The 23,810-nt window shown below is 40.5% G+C and overlaps 1 protein-coding gene and 1 non-coding gene across 2 annotated transcripts in view; one reads left to right on the top strand and one right to left on the bottom strand.

Moving 5' to 3' along the window:
- LOC101278294 (rho GTPase-activating protein 20-like) overlaps positions 1-22,704 on the top strand; it is a 34,211-nt gene extending 11,507 nt beyond the window's left edge. Inside the window, 10 exon segments of the mRNA XM_049709549.1 lie at positions 451-918; positions 1,707-5,830; positions 11,555-11,746; positions 14,445-16,362; positions 19,115-19,224; positions 19,716-19,735; positions 19,738-19,773; positions 19,776-19,894; positions 21,137-21,263; positions 22,193-22,704. Of these exon segments, the coding sequence (XP_049565506.1) occupies positions 16,204-16,362; positions 19,115-19,224; positions 19,716-19,735; positions 19,738-19,773; positions 19,776-19,894; positions 21,137-21,263; positions 22,193-22,326 (705 nt within the window). The 5' untranslated portion in view covers positions 451-918; positions 1,707-5,830; positions 11,555-11,746; positions 14,445-16,203 and the 3' untranslated portion in view covers positions 22,327-22,704.
- On the bottom strand, positions 8,032-8,104 carry TRNAR-UCU (transfer RNA arginine (anticodon UCU)). The gene has a single exon. It is a non-coding gene; the product is annotated as a tRNA-Arg (tRNA).
- Positions 22,705-23,810: the final 1,106 nt, after the last annotated feature.

Here is a 23,810-nt window from a genome sequence, read left to right as displayed (position 1 = left end):
CCAACACTGAAGACAACCTGGGCCTTCCTTAACAGTTGGTTAAGCAAACTGTGACACATCATGGACTACTACCAAGAGTTACAAAGAAATGAACTATGAATACCTGCAACAATCCGGATGAATCTCCCATTATGCCGAGTGGAAAAGAGCGAATCCCAAAGTGTTACATACTGTATGATCCCGTTGATATAACATTCGTGAAAATGGCAAAATGAAAGAAATGGAGAAAGATTAATGGTTGCCAGGGATTAAAGAGGTGGTAGAAGCGGGAGGGAAGTCTATGTGGCTGTAAACTGGTAACATAAAGCCTCCCTGAGGTGATGGAAATGTGCCGTATCTTGACTGTTTCAATGTTAATATACTAGTTATGGTATTGTACTATAGAGAGATATTACCATTGGGGGAACCTGGGTAAAAGGCTATAGACTCTCTCTGTATTATTTCTTACAGCTCCATGGGAATCTACAGTTATTTCAAAATAAAAAAATTAATTAAAAGAACGAAACGATGGAGGCAAAGTCAGGGAAACAAGTATGGCCATTTGTCAGTTACAGCACGGCCTCAGAATTGACATCATGATGGCCAGTGATCTGACTACTACAGAATCCTCAGCCTTCATGGATTTGTTCACGTACTCTGCCAAGTGCTGCAGACATCCTCAAGTTTCAGTGCCAAGAACTGGAGAAAAAAGGACGTTTATGTCAATCAGAGAGCACTTGGAGCTTTCTGGTGGTCATTCAAGGCTTCACCGCATCACGTAGCCTTTTAATACACTATTTTTGACCATCCAAACAGACTGGTGGTCACAGAAGGTGTTTTGTTTTATTTCCTCAAAGACATGTGAACTAATTTTTAACTTCAGCATTGGTTTCCTGAAAAGCTGCTGGTGTTCATGAGATTCAGTGCAGCTGAATACAGGTGAGCAGCTTTACATTCTCGGGGTAGAGGGGGTGTGGGGGGAACACTTTTGGCTCCACAGGGGAGAATTTTCTGTAGAACTATGAACACTGCTCTGAGTCTTTATGTTCTGTTCAGTTTAGTTGTTTTACCTATTATGACCACAGTTCTGTTAGAGCTTAGTCACAGCTCAACCAAATAATAGCTAAGCACTGCTTTGTATTTAGAAACTTTTTGATGTTTCCAGTATTATCTGCCGATCTTTGAGAATTTTCCCCAAACTCTGAATACGGATTTAGATAAGATTGGGGTCAATTTTCCAGAATCCTCTGTTATCTAAATTTTTATGTTAACATGACACCAAATTGTAGTTACGTCTTTGCGAATCTCCATATCATTGTATTTTATCTATATTAGGCCACAAATTGTCCTATTTTGGGTGGTTGTTGGTTTTTTGTTGCTGTTGGTTTTTACCATCTTGTAACGCTCTCTACCTTTGGCCTCTTGGTTCTCCTCTTCCTAACGGTTCGTGACCAGCTTTGCCGCTTTCCCCTTTTCCCCACCTCTAAGAGTCCACATGCGCCAGGACTTTGTTCCTGAAACTGTTCTCTGTCCATACCAACTCCCTAAGTAGCCTAATTTCTTTCAATAACTTTCAATAACTTACTGACTCCTGAATTTGAGCTGTGAAGCCCTATTTGGGAGATTGAGCCTAATTTTCAGAGTTGTATGAACCTTGATATTTAACATAAACTCCATCATATATCTGACCAGAGACTAGCTGTTCTGTGGTGTTTGATGTTTTGCAGGAGAAGCCCTTCCGTTGAGGTGGCCACCCACAGTGAAAACACTACATCAACTGAGGGAGCCAATCATACCCTGCTGATCCAGAGCCCCGTAGAACTCAAAAGAGGCTGGAGAAGGCAGAAGCGGCACCTCTTCTTATTCAGTGATTTGATACCTATGTCTAATACCAAGTGCATATACATTACATGCTCTCCCACGTATCATACAGTTCCACGTTTGCTAACCCTTACTGTAAGAAAATATGACAGGCAGTGTCTGTCTTGCCTGGGGCTTACAAGACAGGTGATAAAAATAAGAGGGGGAAATTACAGATTGTGATTAGTGCTTCTGATACAAAGTAGCTAGGGTACCATGTAGAAGATGGGACCATATTGCAGAGGGGTTGTCCAGGACAGCCTCTCAAGGTGGCAGCCTCTAAGCTGGACCTGTGGGGTGAGAAGCAGCCACCATTTCTAGCCAAGGTGGCTGGGCCTTCTAGGCTGAGGGAGCAGCAGGCGTAAGTGGGTGCAGCTTAGCCCCCTGGAGGGAGGAGTTCAGGGAAAGCCAGTGTTACTGGAGCCTAAAGTGGGGGGCATGATATTGGATATGATACTGGAGTCAGGGGTCCAGCCACACAGGGTCTCCACAGGCCTTAGTAAGGGGCTGAAATACTATGCTGAAGGGTGTTTAACTAGGACAGTAACCATATCTGGTTTATATTTTTAGCAAAATTTTCTGACTATTGGTAGATGGATTTTTGAGTAAGCAAGAGTGGAAGCAGGGTGACTAGTTAGGGGAGGCAACAGTCCCAGTGAATAGTAACAAGGGCTCTATTTGGGGGTTGGCAGTGAAAATGAAAGATTCAGCCAGACAGATTTGGAATATATGTTGGAGACAGAATCAACTGGGTGCACTTTCCTCTCAACCCTGAATACAAATGCAACCAATACCATAGACTTGGTGGCTTAAACAACGGAAATGTATTTCCTTATAGTTCTGGAGGCTGGAAATCCGAGATCAGGTACCAGCTCTAGTGAGAGCTCTCTTCCTGGCTTGCAGATGGCTGTCTTCTCACTGTATGTTCACGTGGCATTTCCTAACTGCGTGAATGTGGGGAGAGAGAAAGAAAGCTCTCTCCCTCCTCAAACAAGCCCACCAATCCTACTGGATTAGAATCTTACCCTTATGACCTCATAAGCCTTAATTACATCCTAAAAGCTCTATCTCCAAATACAGTCGTGTTGGCAGTGAGGGCTTCGGTGTATGAAGGTGTCAGCAGGGAGAGGGGGAGACACAGTTCTTCCACTGCAATGACTAGCAGTACTGAGTGCTGACACCTTGTATGAGTTTTCACCACAATTTTTAGAAAACCACCTACAAGATCATTCCCATAATAACATTTAGGTATATTCAAGATCATTATTAATAGGAAAAATTTGTTTTTTCTTTTTCCAGAAAGAGACAACAATTAAAAAGAAAGCCTCCTGTGATCTCTCTTCTCTGTCATGCCTCATCCTTGACGGAGGATTGTGTTATGCCCTGAATCAGTCTGTGCAAATTCATAATCTGAGTTTAGCACCTAGTTTTTCCACTTAGCCATAAAAAGGGGCGGGGGGACTGAAGTCCCCTTTTACCTCAGTTCATCTTCAGACTTCAGTTGAAAACTCATCTTTAGGTTGATGCTATAGAAATCAACACAAATGGAATAAATAGTTGACTAACTGCTACCTATGTATTTGGTCAGAATAAGTAAATTTTAGCTTGTATGTAATAATAAGCGTAAATGTTTATTTCTTGCCAAAGAAATTATATTCCTCCAGTTGTGTGGGATGTTAATATTCAGTGAAAATTGAGATTTTTGTCATTTTCTTTTGTACTACATACATTAGAAACTTCTGTTCTCAAGAATTAAACTCAGATGAAACCTTCATTATCATTTTTGATATTCATTAGAATGCTTATTAGTAAGTTATTTTTCAAGTAAAATTATTACTTTTTTTTTAGAACAGGATCTGCTTTATAAATATTAAGATATTAATACTAGTAGAGGCCCATGAAGAATTTACGAATGGGAAGGGACTGTACCTAGTCCACTGTCTTTAGACATCACTATCCTCATATTTAGTTACTGAAGAATACAGAAACAGTGAAAAATGAGTTTTATTTAGATAAAAGATGACGATTACTATTAACTTATCCGTGAGAGGACACTTAGAGAATATACCACAACCCCTCCTCCTAAGCATCTAAGGCAACACCGCTGTGTTAGAATAGGAGAAATCTCCCTAGAATCCTATAAATTTCACAAACCATTGGGGCTTACCCCCTAGTATAAGGCTGAGGTAAAGGAAAGGAGAGGGGGAGCCACAGTAAGGGATACACAATAGAAATGAAAACTGCAGCCCTCCTCTCCCTTCTCCTCAAGTCAGTTTACATTAGGTTCATTCTTTCTCACTTCCACTGAGAAAATCTCACTCAGTTGTGACTGAGTGTGAAGAAACACAATGACACCCTAGGAGAATCCACTGTAGTATAAAGCTTTGTTGTGATACAGTTTGAACATTTCCAAGCTAGCATCTAGCTTTGTTGGTGTAATATCATGAGATTTATCATCTCACTCCACAAATAAAAGAATAATCCCTTCAGAAAGCCTGGTGACTCTGGGGGAAGAGATGAAGCTCAGGATAGGAAAGAGGAGGAGGGTTCTTCAGGGAGCCACAGGTCAACACCCATGGAGGCCAAGTGGTTACGAGCACAGGCTCATGAGCTAGGTTGTCTGAGTTCAAACCCTGTTTCTGTTGCTTTTGGCAACAGAAAACTCTGTGAGTTTCCTCATCTGTAAAATGGGGCTAATAAAGACTACCTGATGTAGTTTACAGTTAAATGAAATAATGTTTATAAAATACTTAGAACAGTGCTTGGCATATGATAAGTGCTCAGTGTTACTGGAGAGTCAAAACTATGCTCTGGACTTTTGGATAACTCCTTGGTTTGGTTTCAAGGGAGTGGATAATCTTGGCTCTGTATTTCACTAGGAAGAGAATTATTCAAATGACTTTTTCCAGGTCAGTGTATTTGGAAGTTTCCGCACAGTACCTTGGGTGTCAATAAACATAGATATCTACATCAGAAAAAAAAAATCTATAAAATCCAGCAGATATGTGTCTATCTTTCTCATTGGCTGTATAGTTTTAGCTTGATAATGCCTTTAGAATTACTATGTAGAAAAATAATTTTATCTGATAATTGTGTTTCAAAGAAATCTTCAAATACACAGACATAGGGGAAAATGTTGAAATTAACTGACTACATAATTGCAAAGAAATAAAGCCATACTATAAAAACACAACTCAGGAAGAGAGAAGAGAGTCCAGCTCCTTTTTAAACTATCCCTCCTCCATTACGGAAAAAGCGCTAAGGTGCTGATGACCAGCCCATTTGCCTTCTCAGAATTCTCAGTCTATCTCTTTCTTGCTTGAGCTGTTTTATTTATATATATATATATATATATATATATATATATATATATAAATTTTTTTTTTTTTTGGCTGCGTTGGGTCTTCGTTGCCGCGCCCGGGATTTCTCTAGTTGCAGCGCTACTCTTTGCTGTGGTGCACAGGCTTATCATTGTGGTGGCTTCTCTTGTTGCAGAGCACGGGGCCTAGGCACACGGGCTTCAGTAGTTGTGGCACGCAGCTCATTAGTTGTGGCACACAGGCTTAGTTGCTACGTGGCATGTGGGATCTTCCCAGACCAGGGCTCGAACCTGTGTCCCTTGCATTGGCAGGCGGAGTTTTAACCACTGCACCACCAGGGAAGTCCCAAGCTGTTATATTTTGTGTGCCAACAAATCCTTTCTGTTTTACTGAAATGCTTTCTACTAACTTCATGTTATATAAAGGAATGGAAAACTATAATTAGGGGTTTGTGTTCTACATGTGCTTTACTTTGTCATTACCTGAATACAAGCTTTGCCTTTAGAATATGGATAATAATTTAACAATAATTACTTACTCACCTGTTTAAATATTTTTAATTTATAGCAATTTTTCTTGCTTCTTTTTTGCAGTCTGTAACTATAACAGTAAGAAATTCAGACACAGTGAATGATGTTATCAACATGTCACTTTCAAAGCTAGGAATAACTGTAAGTTACCTGCAAGTTATTTTTAGTTAAAAACCAACTTTGATTTTTGAGATTCGTGTGTTTGTATGTGTGTGTATGATGTACCTACCATCATAAGACAGCTAATTATTACAGATATGTAAGTCATATTTGGTGCCCCTAAGTTCAGAAGTTGAAGGCAGCAAAGCTATGTTATTAGCCTGTACATGAGTGTTGTATTTCCATTTTAAATTCTGTGTGAATTGTAAGTCATAGCATAATGAACTCGGGCTATAATTTTAGAGTGCTATGAAAACATGCACTTTACTGTATACATTATATACCTAGACAATAAGATTCTAAATATTTCCTCCTCTATTGGACCTTGCTTTCTGTATCTTCTTTCCTGATTCCTCCCATCCCATCCCCATTTACCCTGATTGCCATCTGAGGACTCAATCTCAGCATGAGAAATCCTAAATGTATCTTTTGTTGTAAATTTGACATAAAGACCACCTGGCTAGAAGCTACATCCCCTTGTTGCAGGTCCTGAGAATGAGATAGCTAATGCCTCTTGTGAACTGGTAAAGAAGACAAGTTCTGAATAAAACCATGGATCTGGGGGCATTTGTGTACACATCACTTTCATCTTGTTTTGCTTTCAAGTGTCTGTTCTCCTTTATGTTTTGATAGGACTGTTATGGCTTGTTGAAAATTTTTTGGTGAAAGACATGGCTATGTTTGAGGATGAGGGTGCATAAGGGAAAAGAGAGGGCAAGGGGCATTCAGATGGACAGAACTGAAGAAAGCACTTGTAAAGCATGGCTCCCTATATAAAATTATATATAAATATATAAAATTTATATATATAAGTAGATATATATGTGAATATATATATTTATAAATGTGAAAATGTCTTGATATTGTGATATGACATAATGACAATATTTGTATTTAAGTTTTGTCTGACTCAATGGTATAATAAAGCCCCTTAAAAACTCAGGTCAGCCAGAATTTGGTATAAGAAATCAGTGATTTCTGTAAAAATTGAATTTAATAATACATTTTAAATAAAACTGAATTTATATGCACTGAGTAAAGCACCCCTCTGCGTTGACTTCTAACCTATTTGATATATATGTCCTGAATAAGAATTAAATCTTAGAAGAGAGTGGTTTTACGGATAAGGTTGGTGAGATTAATGTTAGAGCTCATTTTATTTCATTTTGTAATTTTCCTTTGCTTAAAGTGATCAATCTCACCAGACAAGAAAAAATTTCTATTTTAATGAAGAATTGGGGTTATATGCCTATACACGTATTCCTGATTTAAGGGATTCCAACATAGTTTTTCCAATCTTTACCGTAAAAGAAAAGATTTTGGGCTTCCCTGGTGGCGCAGTGGTTGAGAGTCCGCCTGCCGATGCAGGGGACACGAGTTCGTGCCCCGGTCTGGGAAGATCCCACATGCCGTGGAGTGGCTGGGCCCGTGAGCCATGGCCACTGAGCCTGCGCGTCGGGAGCCTGTGCTCCGCAACGGGAGAGGCCACAACAGTGAGAGGCCCGCGTACCGCAAGAAAAAAAAAAAAAAAAAAAGATTTTTATTAGCTCTCACTTCTTATTTGCAATACAATTTTGAGCAGATTTAGCCGTGTGTGTGTGTGTGTGTGTGTGTCTGTGAGTGAGACTGCTTCCATACCAGGACCCTGCCTCCTTTCACAGCAAGGCCATGATTTTTAATCAGGAGTCAAGGGCAAGCATACATAGTACCTATCACCAACAACTCTATTTCAAACATTTCCTCTCCTCTTTAATTCAGCAGTCTTTATAATTTAGACTTGTTTCAAATGGGATATCCAGTATTCCTAGGCAGTGATTCTGCTGGGAGTTAATTGTTTTCTGCATCTGACTTAATCTCTAGGTTAGAGCCCTTGTCCCTTCTTTCCCTTAAGTGGCGCTTGTCTACATCAAAGCAAGTGGGCTGAATTTACTCTGCCATCTACTCAAGGCCTCTTGGGTATTTGTCTCCTTTTGCTCATGGTTGCTGAGCTAATGATGCCTTTCTTTTTTTTTTTTATATATTTATTGATTGATTTGCCTGCACTGGGTCTTAGTTACGGCACGTGGGATCTTCGGTGCAGCATGAGGGATCTTTAGTTGCAGCACGCGGGATCTTTTCAGTTGCGGCATGTGGGAATCTGACTTGCAGCATGCAGGCTCTTAGTTGCAGCATGTGGGATCCAGTTCCCTGTCCAGGGATCGAACCTGGGCCCCCTGCATTAGAAGCACAGAGTGCTAACCACTGGACCACCAGGGAAGTCCCTAACGATGCCTTTCAAGTTTTAATTTGCTCAGAAATAGTCATGGCAGAGTATGTGACTCTCTGGACAACATACTTGCCTGAGCAGGGACATTTGAAGGCAAAAGCCAACAGTCTCCAAGGAGTCTGTTGAAGAATTTTAGCAGCAGAGACAGCAGAGACAGTAGAAAGCAGGACTCCTCCAGCGTGAAGGAGCATTACCATGATTTTTTTATGCCATGGGCCGCCCACAAAGTGAGGGGCTGATTGCATGTGGTTCCATAGATCCCCACCCTTTATCAAAAAGGACAAGAATCTCAGACGGTCCATTGGAGGCTGCGAGAGGGACAGGGGTTACTGAAATCAGCACTATTAACTCAAAAAATTGTAGCCACCCCTATGGACCAAATAGCATTTATACTAGCCCAAAGTCTTTTTTTTGGAAGTACAGAAATGCTAAGGAAATGTGTTTTCAAGTACCTACTGGGAAGATTTGCTGTGACACATAGTTCTTTTTGTCTCCAAGGGCTCTGAGAAAGATTACCAGCTGTGGGTCAGTTCTGGCAAGAAAGAGGCCTCATACCTACTCACTGGTTAAGTGTCAGGGAAAACCTAAGATGGGGATGATTGGGTTCAAAATTGTGACCCTAAAGTCTCAAAGTAATGGTTGATCAGTCTTAAGCTTAAATACCCTTAAAAGTGAAAATACCATGCAATATTTATTCATGGATTTATTAAATAATTCCAAGCACTTACTCTATCCCAAGCACTGATAACATCTTTTCATTCAGCAATTTGTGGTCTAGTTGGGGAGAGAAATGTGAATTTTTCTTCTTTGCTTTCTTCACTTGACAGAGTTATCTTGAAGATATTTATTTACTTACTCTTTACTTACTTAGGTATGAGAGCAACACAAAACTGGAATTTCTTTTTCTCATACATTATTTTTCATATTCCAGTCTTGAAGTCCTCTGTTCCATTTCCTAACTACTAAATAGTCTCCTTTTTGTGAGAATCTTCTAAAATCCAGCCATGCCTCTGAACCCAAGGACATTTATTTAATACCTGCTCTGTGCCCACAACTTTTCTCAGCATCATAAAGAAAATGAGATAATCACACTCAGACTCTTCAAGTCTTCACTGACTAAACCACCTGTACTTTGCTATTTCTCAAGCTGAGTTTACCAGCATTGCTCTTGAGGTTTTTGATAAACAGATTACACCTTTCCTAAAATAGTTACTGTAGCAAGTTAGCTAGAAATAATAATACATACTCGTGGATTAGCAAATATGTTCAGTGTAGTTAGTGAAAAAAGAGGGATTAAAACAAGGGAAAGGGGCTTCCCTGGTGGCGCAGTGGTTGAGAGTCCGCCTGCCGGTGCAGGGGACACGGGTTCGTGCCCCGGTCCGGGAAGATCCCACATGCCGTGGAGCGGCTGGGCCCGTGAGCCATGGCCGCTGAGCCTGCGCGCCGGCAGCCTGTGCTCCGCAACGGGAGACGCCACAATAGTGAGAGGCCCACGTACCGCAAAAAAAAAAAAAAAAAAAAAAAAAAAAAGAGAAAGGACAAAATCTGTAGCAGAACTTGCAATATAGTAAAGGTGACAATGATTTCTGCTAGAAATCTTAGAGCATTCCCTCTTACATGCAGTATCTTTTTTTCTTTATTAATCTTGCAATAATCCTGTGAGGCTATTACTCTTTCAAGTGATCTGAAGAACGTTTTCAAGTGATCTGGAAAATCCAATCAACTGAGTTTTTTCTACGATATGTAGAGTCCCAGTCTTAGAATACACTGAGTCACCAAGTACATAGCTGAGGACAAAATCCCCTCACCCATTTCATGTGTTTTTCTTTTTTAATGTTGACATCTTTGTAAGAGTCAGTCAGCAATAAAGTGGAAAAAAAATGAATACTTAAATATATTTATTTTAACAAAATGCATTAATTTAAACAAAACCACATAGATGACAACTTTTAGGCTTCGAACAGCTTCACTCACCACGGCTGGCTCTAAGGACTCCTAAGAGCCTGTCATTCATGATGATACCTTAGCAGTCATTCTGAATGCATTTAACATGCTCTCAATTCACAATTATGGATTAGCTCCTGGTTATCCTGGTGATTTGGTTGTATTTTATTCCTGTCATGGAAGTTTCTTTTGCTTTAAAGGATGTAAGTCGCTGTGATTCTTGTTCTGAACAAAGCACTGACATTGCATTTACGCCAGATTAAAAGCAAAAGCAAGAGTTCCCTAAGTTACATTTAATAATAAATCAGGGGACTTCCCTGGTGGCACAGTGGTTAAGAATCTGCCTGCTAATGCAGGGGACATGAGTTCGAGCCCTGGTCTGGGAAGATCCCACATGCCGCGGAGCAACTAAGCCCGTGCGCCACAACTACTGAGCTTGCGCTCTAGAGCCCGCGAGCCACAACTACTGAAGACCATGTGCCTCGAGCCGGTGGTCTGCAACAAGAGAAGCCACCACAATGAGAAGCCCACGCACCGCAATGAAGAGTACCCCCTGCTCGCCACAGCAATGAAGACACAACGCAGCCAAAAATAAATAAATAAATAATAATAATAAATCAGAAATGAAAGAAAAGGAACTTTCATTCTATTCTTAAAAAATGAAATCCATGTCACAGCACAGGGTCTTTGAGAGTTCTATGGTGAGGAAGCAATTTAAAGCCTGAAAGAGTAAAACAAATCACTTGGCAGGTAACTCCCAATGATTTCTAGTGTGGTTTTCCACTCCGTAAACACTGTTTTGCACTTCGCTTCTGGGTTTCCACCACCATGCAGCCTTGCCTCTGATCGCTGCCTCGCAGGACCCCCCTCAGAGGGAAGGCAGCAGTGGGAGGCAAACATAAAGGCAAACAACCCCACTGCTCTGGAATAGCTATGGCTATTGAACTGACAAAAGGAAATGAAAAATCTGTTTGTTAAACTGACGTGTGAGAGAACAGTGATCATAGCAATTTTTAACATATATAGTCCAATTATTTTTAAAATATTAAGCACCAGTGTTTATTAATATACTTACTTTTATCCTTATGAGTCTATGTGAGGGTAAGCATTTCAAAGGAGGAATGTAAGGCAAGTACTTTGCCTAAGATGTACAACCTAGTGAGTGTCAAGGCAGAAACTAGAAGGCCTTCAATATTCTCAGATGGAAACATAATGAAAGTCAACATTGTGCAATGCACTGATGGATATATACAGTCCAAGCCAAGCAATGTGTCTACAAACATTTTTCTCTACTCTTTTGCTTGGGCACCTGCTTTCTGTAGGGTGTCCCCCATGACAGTGCACATCATGCTCACTCAGGAGGCACAGCCTTCTCTACCCAGAAGGCCCAGAAGAACGGCAGCCACACCAGCGTGGCGCACTTCCTCACGGTAAGGTAGGTTTGATCGCGCCCATCACCATCAGCAGAATCTACATTTAGGTTTTTCTCCATACAGGGCATGAACATCCCTATGGAATTAAGATGAGCCACTTCCAGCTACTGTGCTCCTGCAGCGGGGACTGGACGACTCCACCTCTCCTTCCGCCCTTCAGGAGGCCTGCCTCCTGAAGCAGGGGTCCCAAGAGATTCAAGCCCGGTGAAACCCAAGCACTCAGCCAGGATCCAAGCCAGGGATCAGTGGGGAAAGGTAAGCCCCTTCCCTTCCTGCAAGTGTCTTCTCTTGGCTTTTGCCCCTGCTGCTGAAAGCAAACTCGCAACATACAGCCCATTCTCCACGTAGGGGCGCGGGGGGGCAGTATAGGCGGGCACCAACACCCACCCAGAATCAAGCTCAGAGAAACCCCAAAGGTCTGAAATCAAGACCCAACTCACTTCTAGGAAAGTTGTTTTTTTTTTTTTTTAATTCCTCTAGGTAGACATCTCCCTTCTCTGTATCCCCAGAGCACTCCCCACATATAATTATGTCTGTACACATCTGTGTGTCTTATTAGAACATGAGCTTCTTATGGCCTCGGAACACATCTTCCCCATCCTAGGGTTTTGCCTAGCACCTCATGCCCTCACAGGAGGTGGTTAGATGACTGTATGGCTTAGATAAGACCTGGAATCTGTTCTGGGCTTAGGCTGAAGTGGCCTTGGGGGTTCTGGTTAGAAATGAACTCTCAGTTCTACCCCCAGAGCAACCTCATTTTCCACGTATGCTTCAGACCCAGGTGGCGACTGGAACTGGACTGAATATTTTCAGTTAGGGTTTTTTAAAATCTTCCCTTTTGCAATTTTTTTTTCCCCTACCATTCCAATATTGTCCCATCAATATTTCTTTCTCTGAATAAAATGTGTTATTCATTTGGGAAGTATTGAGGCCAGCATAGAATTTCTACTTAAAGTATTTTTATTGTTATGATTATTATTCTATAAGCACAAAGTTTCAAAAATTTTATTTTTTAATATTCAAACCCTAATTTGAGCATGAGGAAACACTAACCTAAATCTTATCAGGACTGTTTAAGAAAGATGAGGTTATAACGTTAGCTTGTTTAATAGTCCCCATATTTTTTCATGGCTATAGCATACACTTTTAATGGTCACAGGGGCAACATGAACTCTAATACCAAACAATGTATGTCATGAAAGGTCCAACTAAGCCTGAAACTATCTTTGAGAAAGTACAGGACTCAATGTCTATTTTGCTTTCTGTCTATGCTCATGGAGTAGATGGATATATAGCTTTGTAGCAAGGGATAAAGCACTCTTTTTAAGAGCATTCTTATTAAAGCTGAACAATGAATGAATACATTTGGAATACATGAATACATTTGGATAGTTTTAGAAATAATACAATCAGCTTAAGAGTAGGGAAACCAGGTTGCACAAAACAACTCAACCTATATAAACATGTATCTTAAACATTTGTACATGTTAATGTAGAAGAATCTCCTCCTGGATTTAAGAATGTATTTGCTTTCTTCATTCTCTCCTTTTAAAATGATGGAGGTATGCATGTCAGGGCAAGAAGAGCCTAAGGTAGAGTGGTGGCATTCCTTCATGACTGCATATCTCTGGAGGCTGCAAAATCAAACGGAGAATGGGAGTGGGGTCTGCTTTGAGGGGAGGAGACCGATGTCTAGGCTGCCGTAGGCCCTCTGAGGGAGGAAATTACCTTCATCAAGGCTGCTATGGGCCATGTCTGTGTTGAGTAGTACATTACATTATGTAGTCCAGTGGGGTGTAGGCAGCATCATTTTTGTTAAATTTGAGAAATCAAAGCTCAAAGAGTTTTAAGTAACCTAGCCAACTAAGTGGCAGAACAGGAGCCTTCTGGTTTTCTCACCCAGCACAAGTGTTTCGCCCACATGAGTGGACATGGTGACACACTCACTATGTCTCAGAAAAGACAAGTGGATGGGCGTTTAAGGATATTTGGTAAAATGTTGCTCATCTGTTTATTTTTCTACAACTTGGCTCCTCTGTTGACTTTTTTTAGTTGGTTATTTAAGCAGGTTTTTTAAGCAAATGTTAAACAGGTTACTTAAGCAAATATCAGGAAAAGATTCATAGCTAGGCAGTAGAAACTTTGAACTTAGCTTTTCATTGCTGATCACTTTTTTCTGAAAAGCCGTTTGTCAGCATTCCTTTGACAGGGGCTGTTGGGTAGTTAAAAATCATCTCTGGGTAGCTGGGTAGGGTGTTACAGGAAGATGGCCACCTGGCATCTTACCATATAGCCAGCATTTAATGACTACTTCCCAAGGACCCTGACTGCAGAAAGTCATCTATGGAGCTGCCTGAGGGTTGTGGCCTACCAGAGGAGAGGTCCAGAGGATGGCTGAAAAGTGGGGTCAGGCAGGATGTGTCATGAAGGGCAGATCCTTTTGATGGGAGAAAAGTTGACCACGGTCGGGTACTCAGAAAGCCAAACAGGAAATCTAAGAGTGGGAAGAAGCCTACTACAAAAGTAAATGATTACCAAACTCTGCTTGATTTGAATACCAAATCTTTTTGGCTTTTAAAATGAGATTTGACACCTGAATCCACTGATAATACTTAACATCAGGAAACTTGTATAACACAGGTTAAGTGACTCATGACACAGTGCAGAGGCAGTAGATAGCACTGTCTGGGGAATACTGTCACTCGGAGAATCAGCCCTGAGTCTAATCAAGCCTCTAGGTTTAACTACTGGTGTGCAGGATATGGTGAAGAAGAATACACTAACACCACAGGATGCAATTAGCCAATTTCAGAATGTGGGAAATTCTATACAAGAAGTGACTCAGGTTCTCTCTCTTCCAGCCACTGCAATGAACATGCTATAAAAGGTAAGTGGTGGAAATCAGGTTAAATGAACTAAACTACTATTAGTAATAATCTTTCTTCTTCCTTAGATTCAGGCCAGAAGACAGTTAAGAGGAGTTCAGTCAAAAACTGGGCCTTGGGCTTCCCTGGTGGCGCAGTGGTTGAGAGTCCACCTGCCGATGCAGGGGACAGGGGTTCGTGCCCCGGTCCGGGAAGATCCCACATGCGCGGATCGGCTGGGCCCGTGAGCCATGGCCGCTGAGCCTGCGCGTCTAGAGCCTGTTGCTCTGCAACAGGAGAGGCCACAACAGTGAGAGGCCCGTGTACCGGGAAAAAAACAAACAAACAAAAAAAATTGGGCCTTTTGGCGGAGCTCCAGCACTCGTGAGGACAACCAGTGCCCAGTTCCACCACCCACAAAGCCAAATCAGCTCTTCGGAGCTTCTCTCGAGGACGTGTGAAATAATGACCACCCGCCCGCCCCAGTTCTGCTAGGTCTCATCTTGGTCTTCTGTAGCCCTCCTGAGGAGGGGAGCTCTGAGAGCGCAAGTGTTCTCATCCAACTCTATCCTCAAGCGGAGAAGTCATTAGACAGCCCCTGGCTTTGACTGAGTTTTGTTAGTATTACTTCAAAGAATAAGATCTGATTTAGGTACTGCAGAGTCATGAGGCAAATACAACAGGAAAAGATACTCTTGTCCATTCCACTGGTTTCAGCAAAGACCCACCTGCACCTGCTCAGATCAGTGAAAATGGGCTCTGTGGAATCTGAGAGTCCACCTCATCCTCATATTCTCTCATCTCCTTCCTTGAACTCCACACTCAGTCTCAAGTCTCCTTCAGCTGAGTTTACTCAATCTTATGACTCAAAATATCTCACATAGATTTCATTTGTAATTCAAGTGCTTAAGCATAAAGACTCATCCCCTGGCAAGTATGAGTCATTTAATCCTGACAGACTGCGTCAGATGAAAGTCAGAGTTTGACCTGTGTTATAGCAAATTAGCATACTGAATTGTCAGCGCTCTCCAAGCACTATACCACATGCAGGGAATCTTATGCTATATATGAAGAAATTTATCACACTTTTGATAGTTACATGCTAGCTACTACCCCAGTCCTTGCACTTTTCACAGCAAATTTAGGGGGTAACTATGATTATCATCTTCCCCACTTCATAAGTGAAAAACAAAAAAGCCTCAGTAAAGTATGTGCTGTGCCCGAAGTCATATAGCAGATGAGTAGCATAACAGATTCCAGATTCCTTGGATTACCTGACTCCAATATCTGTTACCTCTCCACTCTGTAAGCAGAGGACATGAAGACACAACAAAAGGAAATGAAAGACAGATGAGAAGGGAATATGATCAGAGAAGGAGGAGAGGGGTTTTGAGCCTGTCTTAAAAGAGGGGAGGAAATACAGGAAGTAGAAATGGGGTATACAGTCACTGAAAGGAGAATAAACAAATGGGAAATTAGTATGGCAAAAAGATTTCTACACTTAGTAAAGAGCATCTATAATAGGGAATAATGAGAAAGGAGCAGTGAAGGAGGAGAGGGGGATTCTACAAAGGCCTCAAAGCAGAGAAGTTTAACAGTGTAAATTTACTAAAAAGGAAAATCTGATTAAACAAGTGTTTAAAATGTTTCAGTGTATGAATGTAAAATGGATTGTTGGGTAGAAAATATATTTGGAAACACTGAAAAAAAATTTCAAATGGACTTCAGTCCTTCCAGCTCTAGCACTGTACCCTCATACACCCCAGCTCTGTCAAAAAGGGGGCAAGCTTGTGCTCCGGGCTTGCAGATAGGAAATGCCACATAGTTTTCTTTTCTTCCCTATAGCATATGCTTTCCTTTATCAATCAAAAAGGGCCTCTCACAGAAGGCATCTTCAGAAAATCAGCCAGTATAAAATCATGCAGAGCCCTAAAGGAGAAACTAAACTCTGGGGACAAAGTGAACTTGGATGATGAATCCGTTCTTATGGTAGCATCCATCTTAAAGGTAGGGAACGTTCGAGCATTATCCACACACAGAGTAACTCTGAAGCTATATGACTGGTCCTTCATCATGACTGCCCAAGAACCGTAATAGGCATAATATAAAAACACTTGACAAAGTCAAAACTGAAGGAAGCTACTTTGGGTGTTGAAAGTCCCACAATGTTAGATATACTTTCCTTTTTCATCACACAACACCCTCCCCATCTTCATTCCTGAACACTCCATGCAAAAGAATAAAAATAATCAATTTTAAAACACACACTTACACATACAGAGTGTTTACCAAAACAAGCTTCCTGCTTTTGATGACTTCCTCGCCACCTTCCTAATGAAGGCAAAGTTCATATTAAAGAAAATTCATATTAAGCTTTTGGAAATAGTTACACAAGTTTACCACAGTAAGTAAACATTTGCCTTACAATGAATCAAAAAATGCTCAGTGAGGACACCTGATCCCTTCATCGTCCTTCCTTCCCCTGTCTCTTAATGCCTTTTACTTTAAAATTAGTGTAGGGATGACTCCACCCTTTGTTCCTCCTTTTTCCTCCTTTTACCACCTTTGGCATCCTTTGTTGATATTGGTAGTTTAACCCACCACCCGTGGTTATAGTTACATGGTAACCAGCTCCTACCACATGCCTCTTTTTATAAATCTGACTTTTAAAGTGGGTGCAGCAGTCAAAATCAGTTTGGAATTCTGAAAATTCAATAGATTTATACAAAAATAGATTGAGTTTGAAATGATACAGCTAAATCACAAGTGTCTAGTTACATTTCTACCAGGGGAATAACAGAACAGAAAAATTTAATCAATCCATGTTGGTACTTGTTAGCAGCTCTGAACAAAAATATGTTAATGTAGTAATGACTGTAAACAGTTTATTAAAATGATCTTAGAAACTCAGTAACATTTGGTCTTTCCTTGTCCCCTATTAATGTTTGATTGTAATCTGACTATATGATAAATAGCAACAGTTCAGAAATGACTTAGAGTTGACCCCTACTACACTAGCACCATAATAACGCACACTAGGTATGCAAATAGCAAGATGAGTATTGCCCTCCGTAGGGTGCACACACGGAACTGACGTGATTTTCTAGCAAAAGTTAGTAGGCTCTTGCCTATTTCCATGTTATATGCACAGACTAGCAAGAGGGTAGCTACTCACGGCTACAGTTCTTAGACATTCACAACGTTTCCTCTTCCTAAAGTTGACTGATCTCGGTGGGGAATCAAACTTTGCAACCTTGGCTTTGTATAATACCATGTGTCACACTAACCAGAGAGTTGGTCTACATCAGAAATGAATATATCATCAGTACCACATTGAGTCTGCCATTAAACTATCTATAAACAGAGATCCAGCAGCAGATACCCCTGGCACATTCTGCACACGTCATGTTCTGGCTTAACCACACTCAGCCTCACCAATGGACTCTACAGAACAGGGTCCAGGAAAGAGAGGAGACACACACTCCAAATGCATGTAGTTTGGTACACATGAGGCAAAGGCCCTGCTGCACCCTCCCAGACTCCCAGAACCAGCCAAAGCTGGAGTGCTTCCTCTCTCCACGTATATTGGGGCCACTCCTTAGGAAACAGTGAAAAACCTAATGATCGTGAGTGGGTACTGTATACCAGTAACACAGCAAAGGTACGAGAGGACAAAGACTTTGTCCATTGTCTCCACTGCTCTGTTCCCAGGACTCAAAAGAGTGCCTGGCACAAACAGCAGCTCAATAAAAGTAACACTTACTGGATTATAATCATGACAGTTGCCTAGAAGCATCTCCTGAGCAAGCTACTATTAAGAGAAGTCGGGCTACATATTAAGACCAGTGGAAGCAAGGTGTGCTTTTGAAACTAGCAAGGCAATGCACTAATTTCCCCTCAGTCTTACACAGAAGACTATGACTTCATAAATTTTAATAGGCCCAATTCTATGATATTAAGACTTGTTCATCAGCCCTCTAAAGTTATGACTTTTCCAGGCCTCCACTTAGGAAGCTTACATTTGCATATCTCTAGCCCTGATACTCAGAAGTTGCAATATATCCAAATTTTCAATTTCCTTTTTTGGGAGGACGTGTTCCATTCAAGGAGTTGTAAGGGGTAACATGTAGTTCCCACTGGGGATTTTGATATATTTCTAACACCTACTGCTTAAACGTCTGCAGAACTGAACTTTTATATAGTTAAAAAAAGGAAGACTGAAGGTATTATTAGTTTTTTTTTCCCAAGGAGCATACATACATACCTCAAGTCAGAAAGCCCAGTTCTCTCTTAATATGTGTGCAAGAGCATGTTGGAGGTGTGGTTTTTGGTTATTTTTTTGTTTCAGAACTTTTTTTGCTTGAATTAAGAGCAAACATTGTGTCTAAAGTACAAGCAAAATGGGTATGTCCATTTCTTTTCAAGAAACTAATAGGATTTAGGATGAGTCACCAGACCTTGTCAGTTTGTACTAGCGTGCTAACATGAGTAGGTTCCAGGTGATGGAAGGGGCTTTAGCGTCATTCTCACTACAGCCCAGAGTCTACTTTTATGCTTCTAATTTTAGTTAGAGAAAATCCAAGCAATGCTTCTGGATGTGCAAGTCAGTGGATAACCAGAGCCAAGCTCTGTGTGGATCACAGTTTGTGTAGTTGAGAAGGAAGTGGGGACTGAACTGAATTTTCCAACTAAATGTTTTCTCTGTAATTTCTCCAACATATTTATCATAAAAATAATATATATTTTTTATCTGTGTAAGGATTTTCTTCAAAATATCCACAGAAGTGTATTTTCAGCCAGTCTCTATGATAAATGGCTTGGTGTTATTGATCAAGGGAATGAGGAGGAGAAAATAACTGCAACCCAGAGGTAATGATGCAATACTCTTAGGAAAATATTAGCTTATAATTTACAGCTTTGTCCACTAAAATAATGACCAATGTCAGAGGGTTTCACTTGATCATACCCAGGAAGCCAGTTTAAAAATAGATGCATGCCTTACTGTTGATATTGAATTCGTGTTTTTCTCCTCATCTTATTAATATGGAATCCTTGACCATTTTACACCTTCTGAATACATGGAATTGCTGGAGATGAAATCCATTGGTCTAAAAAGAGATGCTAAAGGATCGATCTGCCAGTGGTATGATCTTAACTTTGTCAAACACATAACTAACCAGAGAAGTTCTTACCTGGTTCAGGAATTAAGTTCAATGAAACATTTTTGTATGCATTCATTCCTGGAACTCTGAGAGTGGACTGTGTACATGGTATACAAAGAAGTACTCCGTTCTCTTTGTCTTTCCACTTCCTAAGCAAAATGACTTGCTTCATTTAGAAGTACATTTTTCTGTCTTTAGTCTTTTACACCAGCTGCCAAAAGCAATGTAGTTCTCTTGTGATACATTTTTGGAGTGTTACGCAACATTCCTCATCCAATCAGATGACAGTTTACACTTTATCAGTGTGTACAGCCCCAAGCATTCTTTGCCCGTCTAATTCTGGCAGCTCAGAATTAGAAAACAACTTCACAAAAAAGGTAATGAGATCTCTCATGTTTATGCCTTGTGGGGCAGAGTCCCCACATTGAACCTGAAGTTTGCGGTATTAACTCTGATGGACCAGTTTTTTAAAGTGCGCGTTTTAATTGCATTCCCCTGAAGTGGCAGAGTCCTACTCTGGTGGGGTATGGGAAGGTGGGTTGTTAAGCTGGAAATTAAGAGCAGCTGAGTCACTTCTCCTTTCTCATCCAGGAGACTAAAGAATAGAGAGATGAGAGTAGGATGATATGATAGAAAAGAACCTTGGGCTTTGGAGTCTGAGAGCCAAGGTTCAACTCTCAGCCTAATCACTAAGGGATGTGTAAACTTGGGCAAGGTTCCCAAGCCACGGTTTCATCACTGCACAGTGATGACAACACCTAGCTGCTCTGGTCACTGCTGGCACATCCTAGGTGGCTTGGGCAATATGAGCACCCATGGCTCCACACATACTGGCCTCGCTCTGCCAGTTGTGGCTCATTCAGAAAATTACTTGGCCACTATTTTGCCTCCACTGCAGGATGAAGAAACTAGTAAAAGATTTCAGAACATCCTAATAGAGCCACAACATGCCTAATAAGAACACAGCTCTTCCCCAAGCTTACCCAGAGCAAGCATGAGGCAAGGCAACACAGTCAGAAAAACACATCACATGTTTTCTCTCCAGCTGCTTCCTTCCACAGAAATCACTGCTTCCCACATTTCAGATATTTCTTAAGTGAATTTCACAAGTTTTTGTGTATTGGATACTTTATAAATTTTAATAAGATGTTATAATAAATTATATCTCAATAAAACTGGAAAAGTTCTTAAATAAAAATAAATAAATAAAATTTAATAAGAGAATATACATCTTTGCCCCAAATATCCTATGTGGGTTACTTGAAAATTATCCTAGTTTTAAAGATGTAACCATCATTACAAAAATGTTAGCTACTTAAATTAGGCCACAAATTATAATTTTAGCCCACTGATTAAAAGAATTTTAAAATCTGTGCCCAAAGTACTCTTGAAAGTATCAGTTATTTCGTAGAGAAAACTAGTGTGTGTGTGTGTGTATGTGTGTATATATATATATATATATATATATATATATATATACTTATTTATTTATTTTAATCAAGTCTGAATTTTTCTCAGAATTATTCTGCATTTTTGTTAGAGCCAAGATTCACATATGAAATGTGATTTATAACTATGCCATAAAATAACACCCTGTTTTTTGCCCTTTTGTGTTACAGATTTCTTTTGTACACTTTCTCACTGAAAACTGCCTCAAGATATTTGGAGAAGATATCACTTCCCTCTTTGAAGAGAGCTCAATGAGTTGTAATAACAGTGATATCACTGATAACAGTGAGAAGGCTGCAGGTACTGTGAATACTTAATTGGCTTTGATGACAAAGACAGCAAGGCTACCAGGGGGTCATGGGAGGTCCTTAGACTGTGCTGTCCTGGAGCCCAAAGCACATCCCAAGGGCAATGATTTCCATCTGCTCCAGGTCAGGGGAGGTTTCACACTGTTGTGAAACCAAAGAAAGGATAAGACAGGTCTGACTTCAAGAAGTTGCTAGTACGGCATTAGGAGACATCACGGTATAATACAGCATTTGAGAATTTTTTCAAACAAAACTTTAAATGGGATTCATATATATCAGATGTGCTCTGGCTGAAACTAGAGTGAGGGGCCCAGAGCACTGCCTGGTTTATTCCCTTCTCTCTCCTTTTTCTGGTCAGTGGTCCCTGAGGCACCACAGGTTCCCAGTGCCTTTGAAACAGGTTGAAAAGAACCAGCATCATTGAGAAAACGAGGACTTGACTTAATGTCAAACAGCCTTTCCAGACTATAACCTCATGTGCCTCTATTTACCAACTGCATTAAGTTCGGCCAGTTATTCTAGCTCAGTTTCAGTTTCTTGATCTCTAAAATGTGAGTAAAAATAATGTCTAAATCTAAGGATTGTTGTAAAGATTAAATAAGATAATGGATGTAAAATAAATTTGTAAAAAAGCAATTAATAGGGCTAGTAGAAGTTCCCAAGAGATTAGAGCGAGTACTGTTTGAGCCTATCTAATCAAGCTAACTGGTAGCAGTCCATTTTATAAGGCAGCATTTAGATTCAGAACCTGAGGACATGTATCGTGAGTCCCTTCATATTTTTAACATTTCTTGGTTTTATGACATTTACCTCATTGCTTTGAGGAAATCTTTAGGAAAATCCATTTAATGAGGAATTTAGATGAGCCTAATATCTGAGAATATGCTTATACTAAGACAACTTTGTTTTTTTTTTCATCGGTGACAACAAAACAACCTCTTGAATCCAAGCCAGTGAGAGTGATAGTGATTTACAAAAAGGCACAACGGCAGGATGATGCCAAGGCCCCATCTAGCACGGGTCCACCCAGCTACCTGTCTACAATTTTCTAAGTCACTGAAGATTAGAATCTCCACAGTCACACCTGACCCTTCCTTTTTCTTTATTTCCTATAATATCTCACTTGAGAAATCTTTTTACCCAACATTTGCATGATTTTGTTGAGTCTGGATTCAATCCTCAGATCTTATCGAGAAATAAATTAATTTCCTGGCAGAAGAATGAACATGAGGCACCTTAAACCAAGAAAACCACTTTAGATCACTGAATGAAAAATAAGACCTTCCAAGGTTCCAGCTCATCCCATTTGACTTTTTCTTTTTCTTGATTCCATATATGCCTGTTTGAGAAAATCTACCCACAATGTATCTCTTCTATCTTCTATTTCTACCATATTATACTATATTTTTTGTATTGTATTGTACATTTTTATATTGATACAATAAAAATGGTTCGACAACCATTTTATTTGCTTATGATTCATATTAACACTTTGCGGGAGGCTCATCTGGCAGTTTGGGTGTCCACTAAGATCACTTATGCACCGGCAGTCAGTTGGCAGCTCACCTGGAGCTAACTTACGTGTCTGCTGGTTGCTGTTGGCTCTGGGTTGATCCCCATGTCTTCAACAAGCTGGCCAGTCTTCTTCATATGGTGGAAGAAGGGCTCCCAATATCACGAGAGGATTTTCAAGAGGCAACGTAGGAGAGTACTCCACAAAAGACTACAAAGACAATGAGTTATTCATTATTTACTGAGGGCTATTACTGTAATCTACCACACATGAAAATCATGACTCAGGACAGCATTACTACCACACACATCATTTTATTCATCAGCTTTTAACCGTCCATTCTTTAGACCAGCACTTCCCAAGGGGTATCAGGAAGTGTGGTAGAAAATATCTTTGAAATAATAATTGATTTTTTCCTCAGATATTTCTTGCCTTTACCCTTCTCCCTGTCTTAAGCTGTCTCAGGAGACAGATCATTTCCTCAGGGAACAGAAGTTACAGAAGAATTTGAGGAAAAGAGAGCTCTTTGTTGCTTATCAGTTTTGAAAATTTAGTTTCCTAGGAAACAAAAACAATTCATGGCACAGTAAAAATTTAGGTGGAAACCTCATGCGAAAAGCCCAAAACCATCAGGTGTACGGAACACGTGCCGCATTTCCTGAGTAGAAACCAAGAGGAATCAGGAAGCCCTCACAGAACTAAATGACATATCTAAGAAAGATGGGGCATTGTACATTCATACGAAATTTCTAGTACCTCAACACAGAACAGATCAGGGAAGTTATTCCCATCAATCTGCGAATGGTATGGAAGGAACAAAGAGAGCCACTGGATTTGAATGACATGTCTCAGCAACAGTTGTACAGACCAATTCCCTGGGACCAGATAGCAATTAGGACATCTCAGCAGATGCCCAGCATACACAGATGACACAGAGGATCAGTTAAGTGTCATCCCCCCACTCCATAACCACCTAACTCCTTGGCACTAGAAGACTCCAAAACATGGCCACACTCATGGAGA

The sequence above is a fragment of the Orcinus orca genome, chromosome 4, assembly GCF_937001465.1.
Source record: "Orcinus orca chromosome 4, mOrcOrc1.1, whole genome shotgun sequence".
NCBI lineage: Eukaryota > Metazoa > Chordata > Mammalia > Artiodactyla > Delphinidae > Orcinus > Orcinus orca.
Note: the sequence above shows the minus strand (reverse complement) of the source record. Positions and strands in the feature narration are given on the sequence as shown.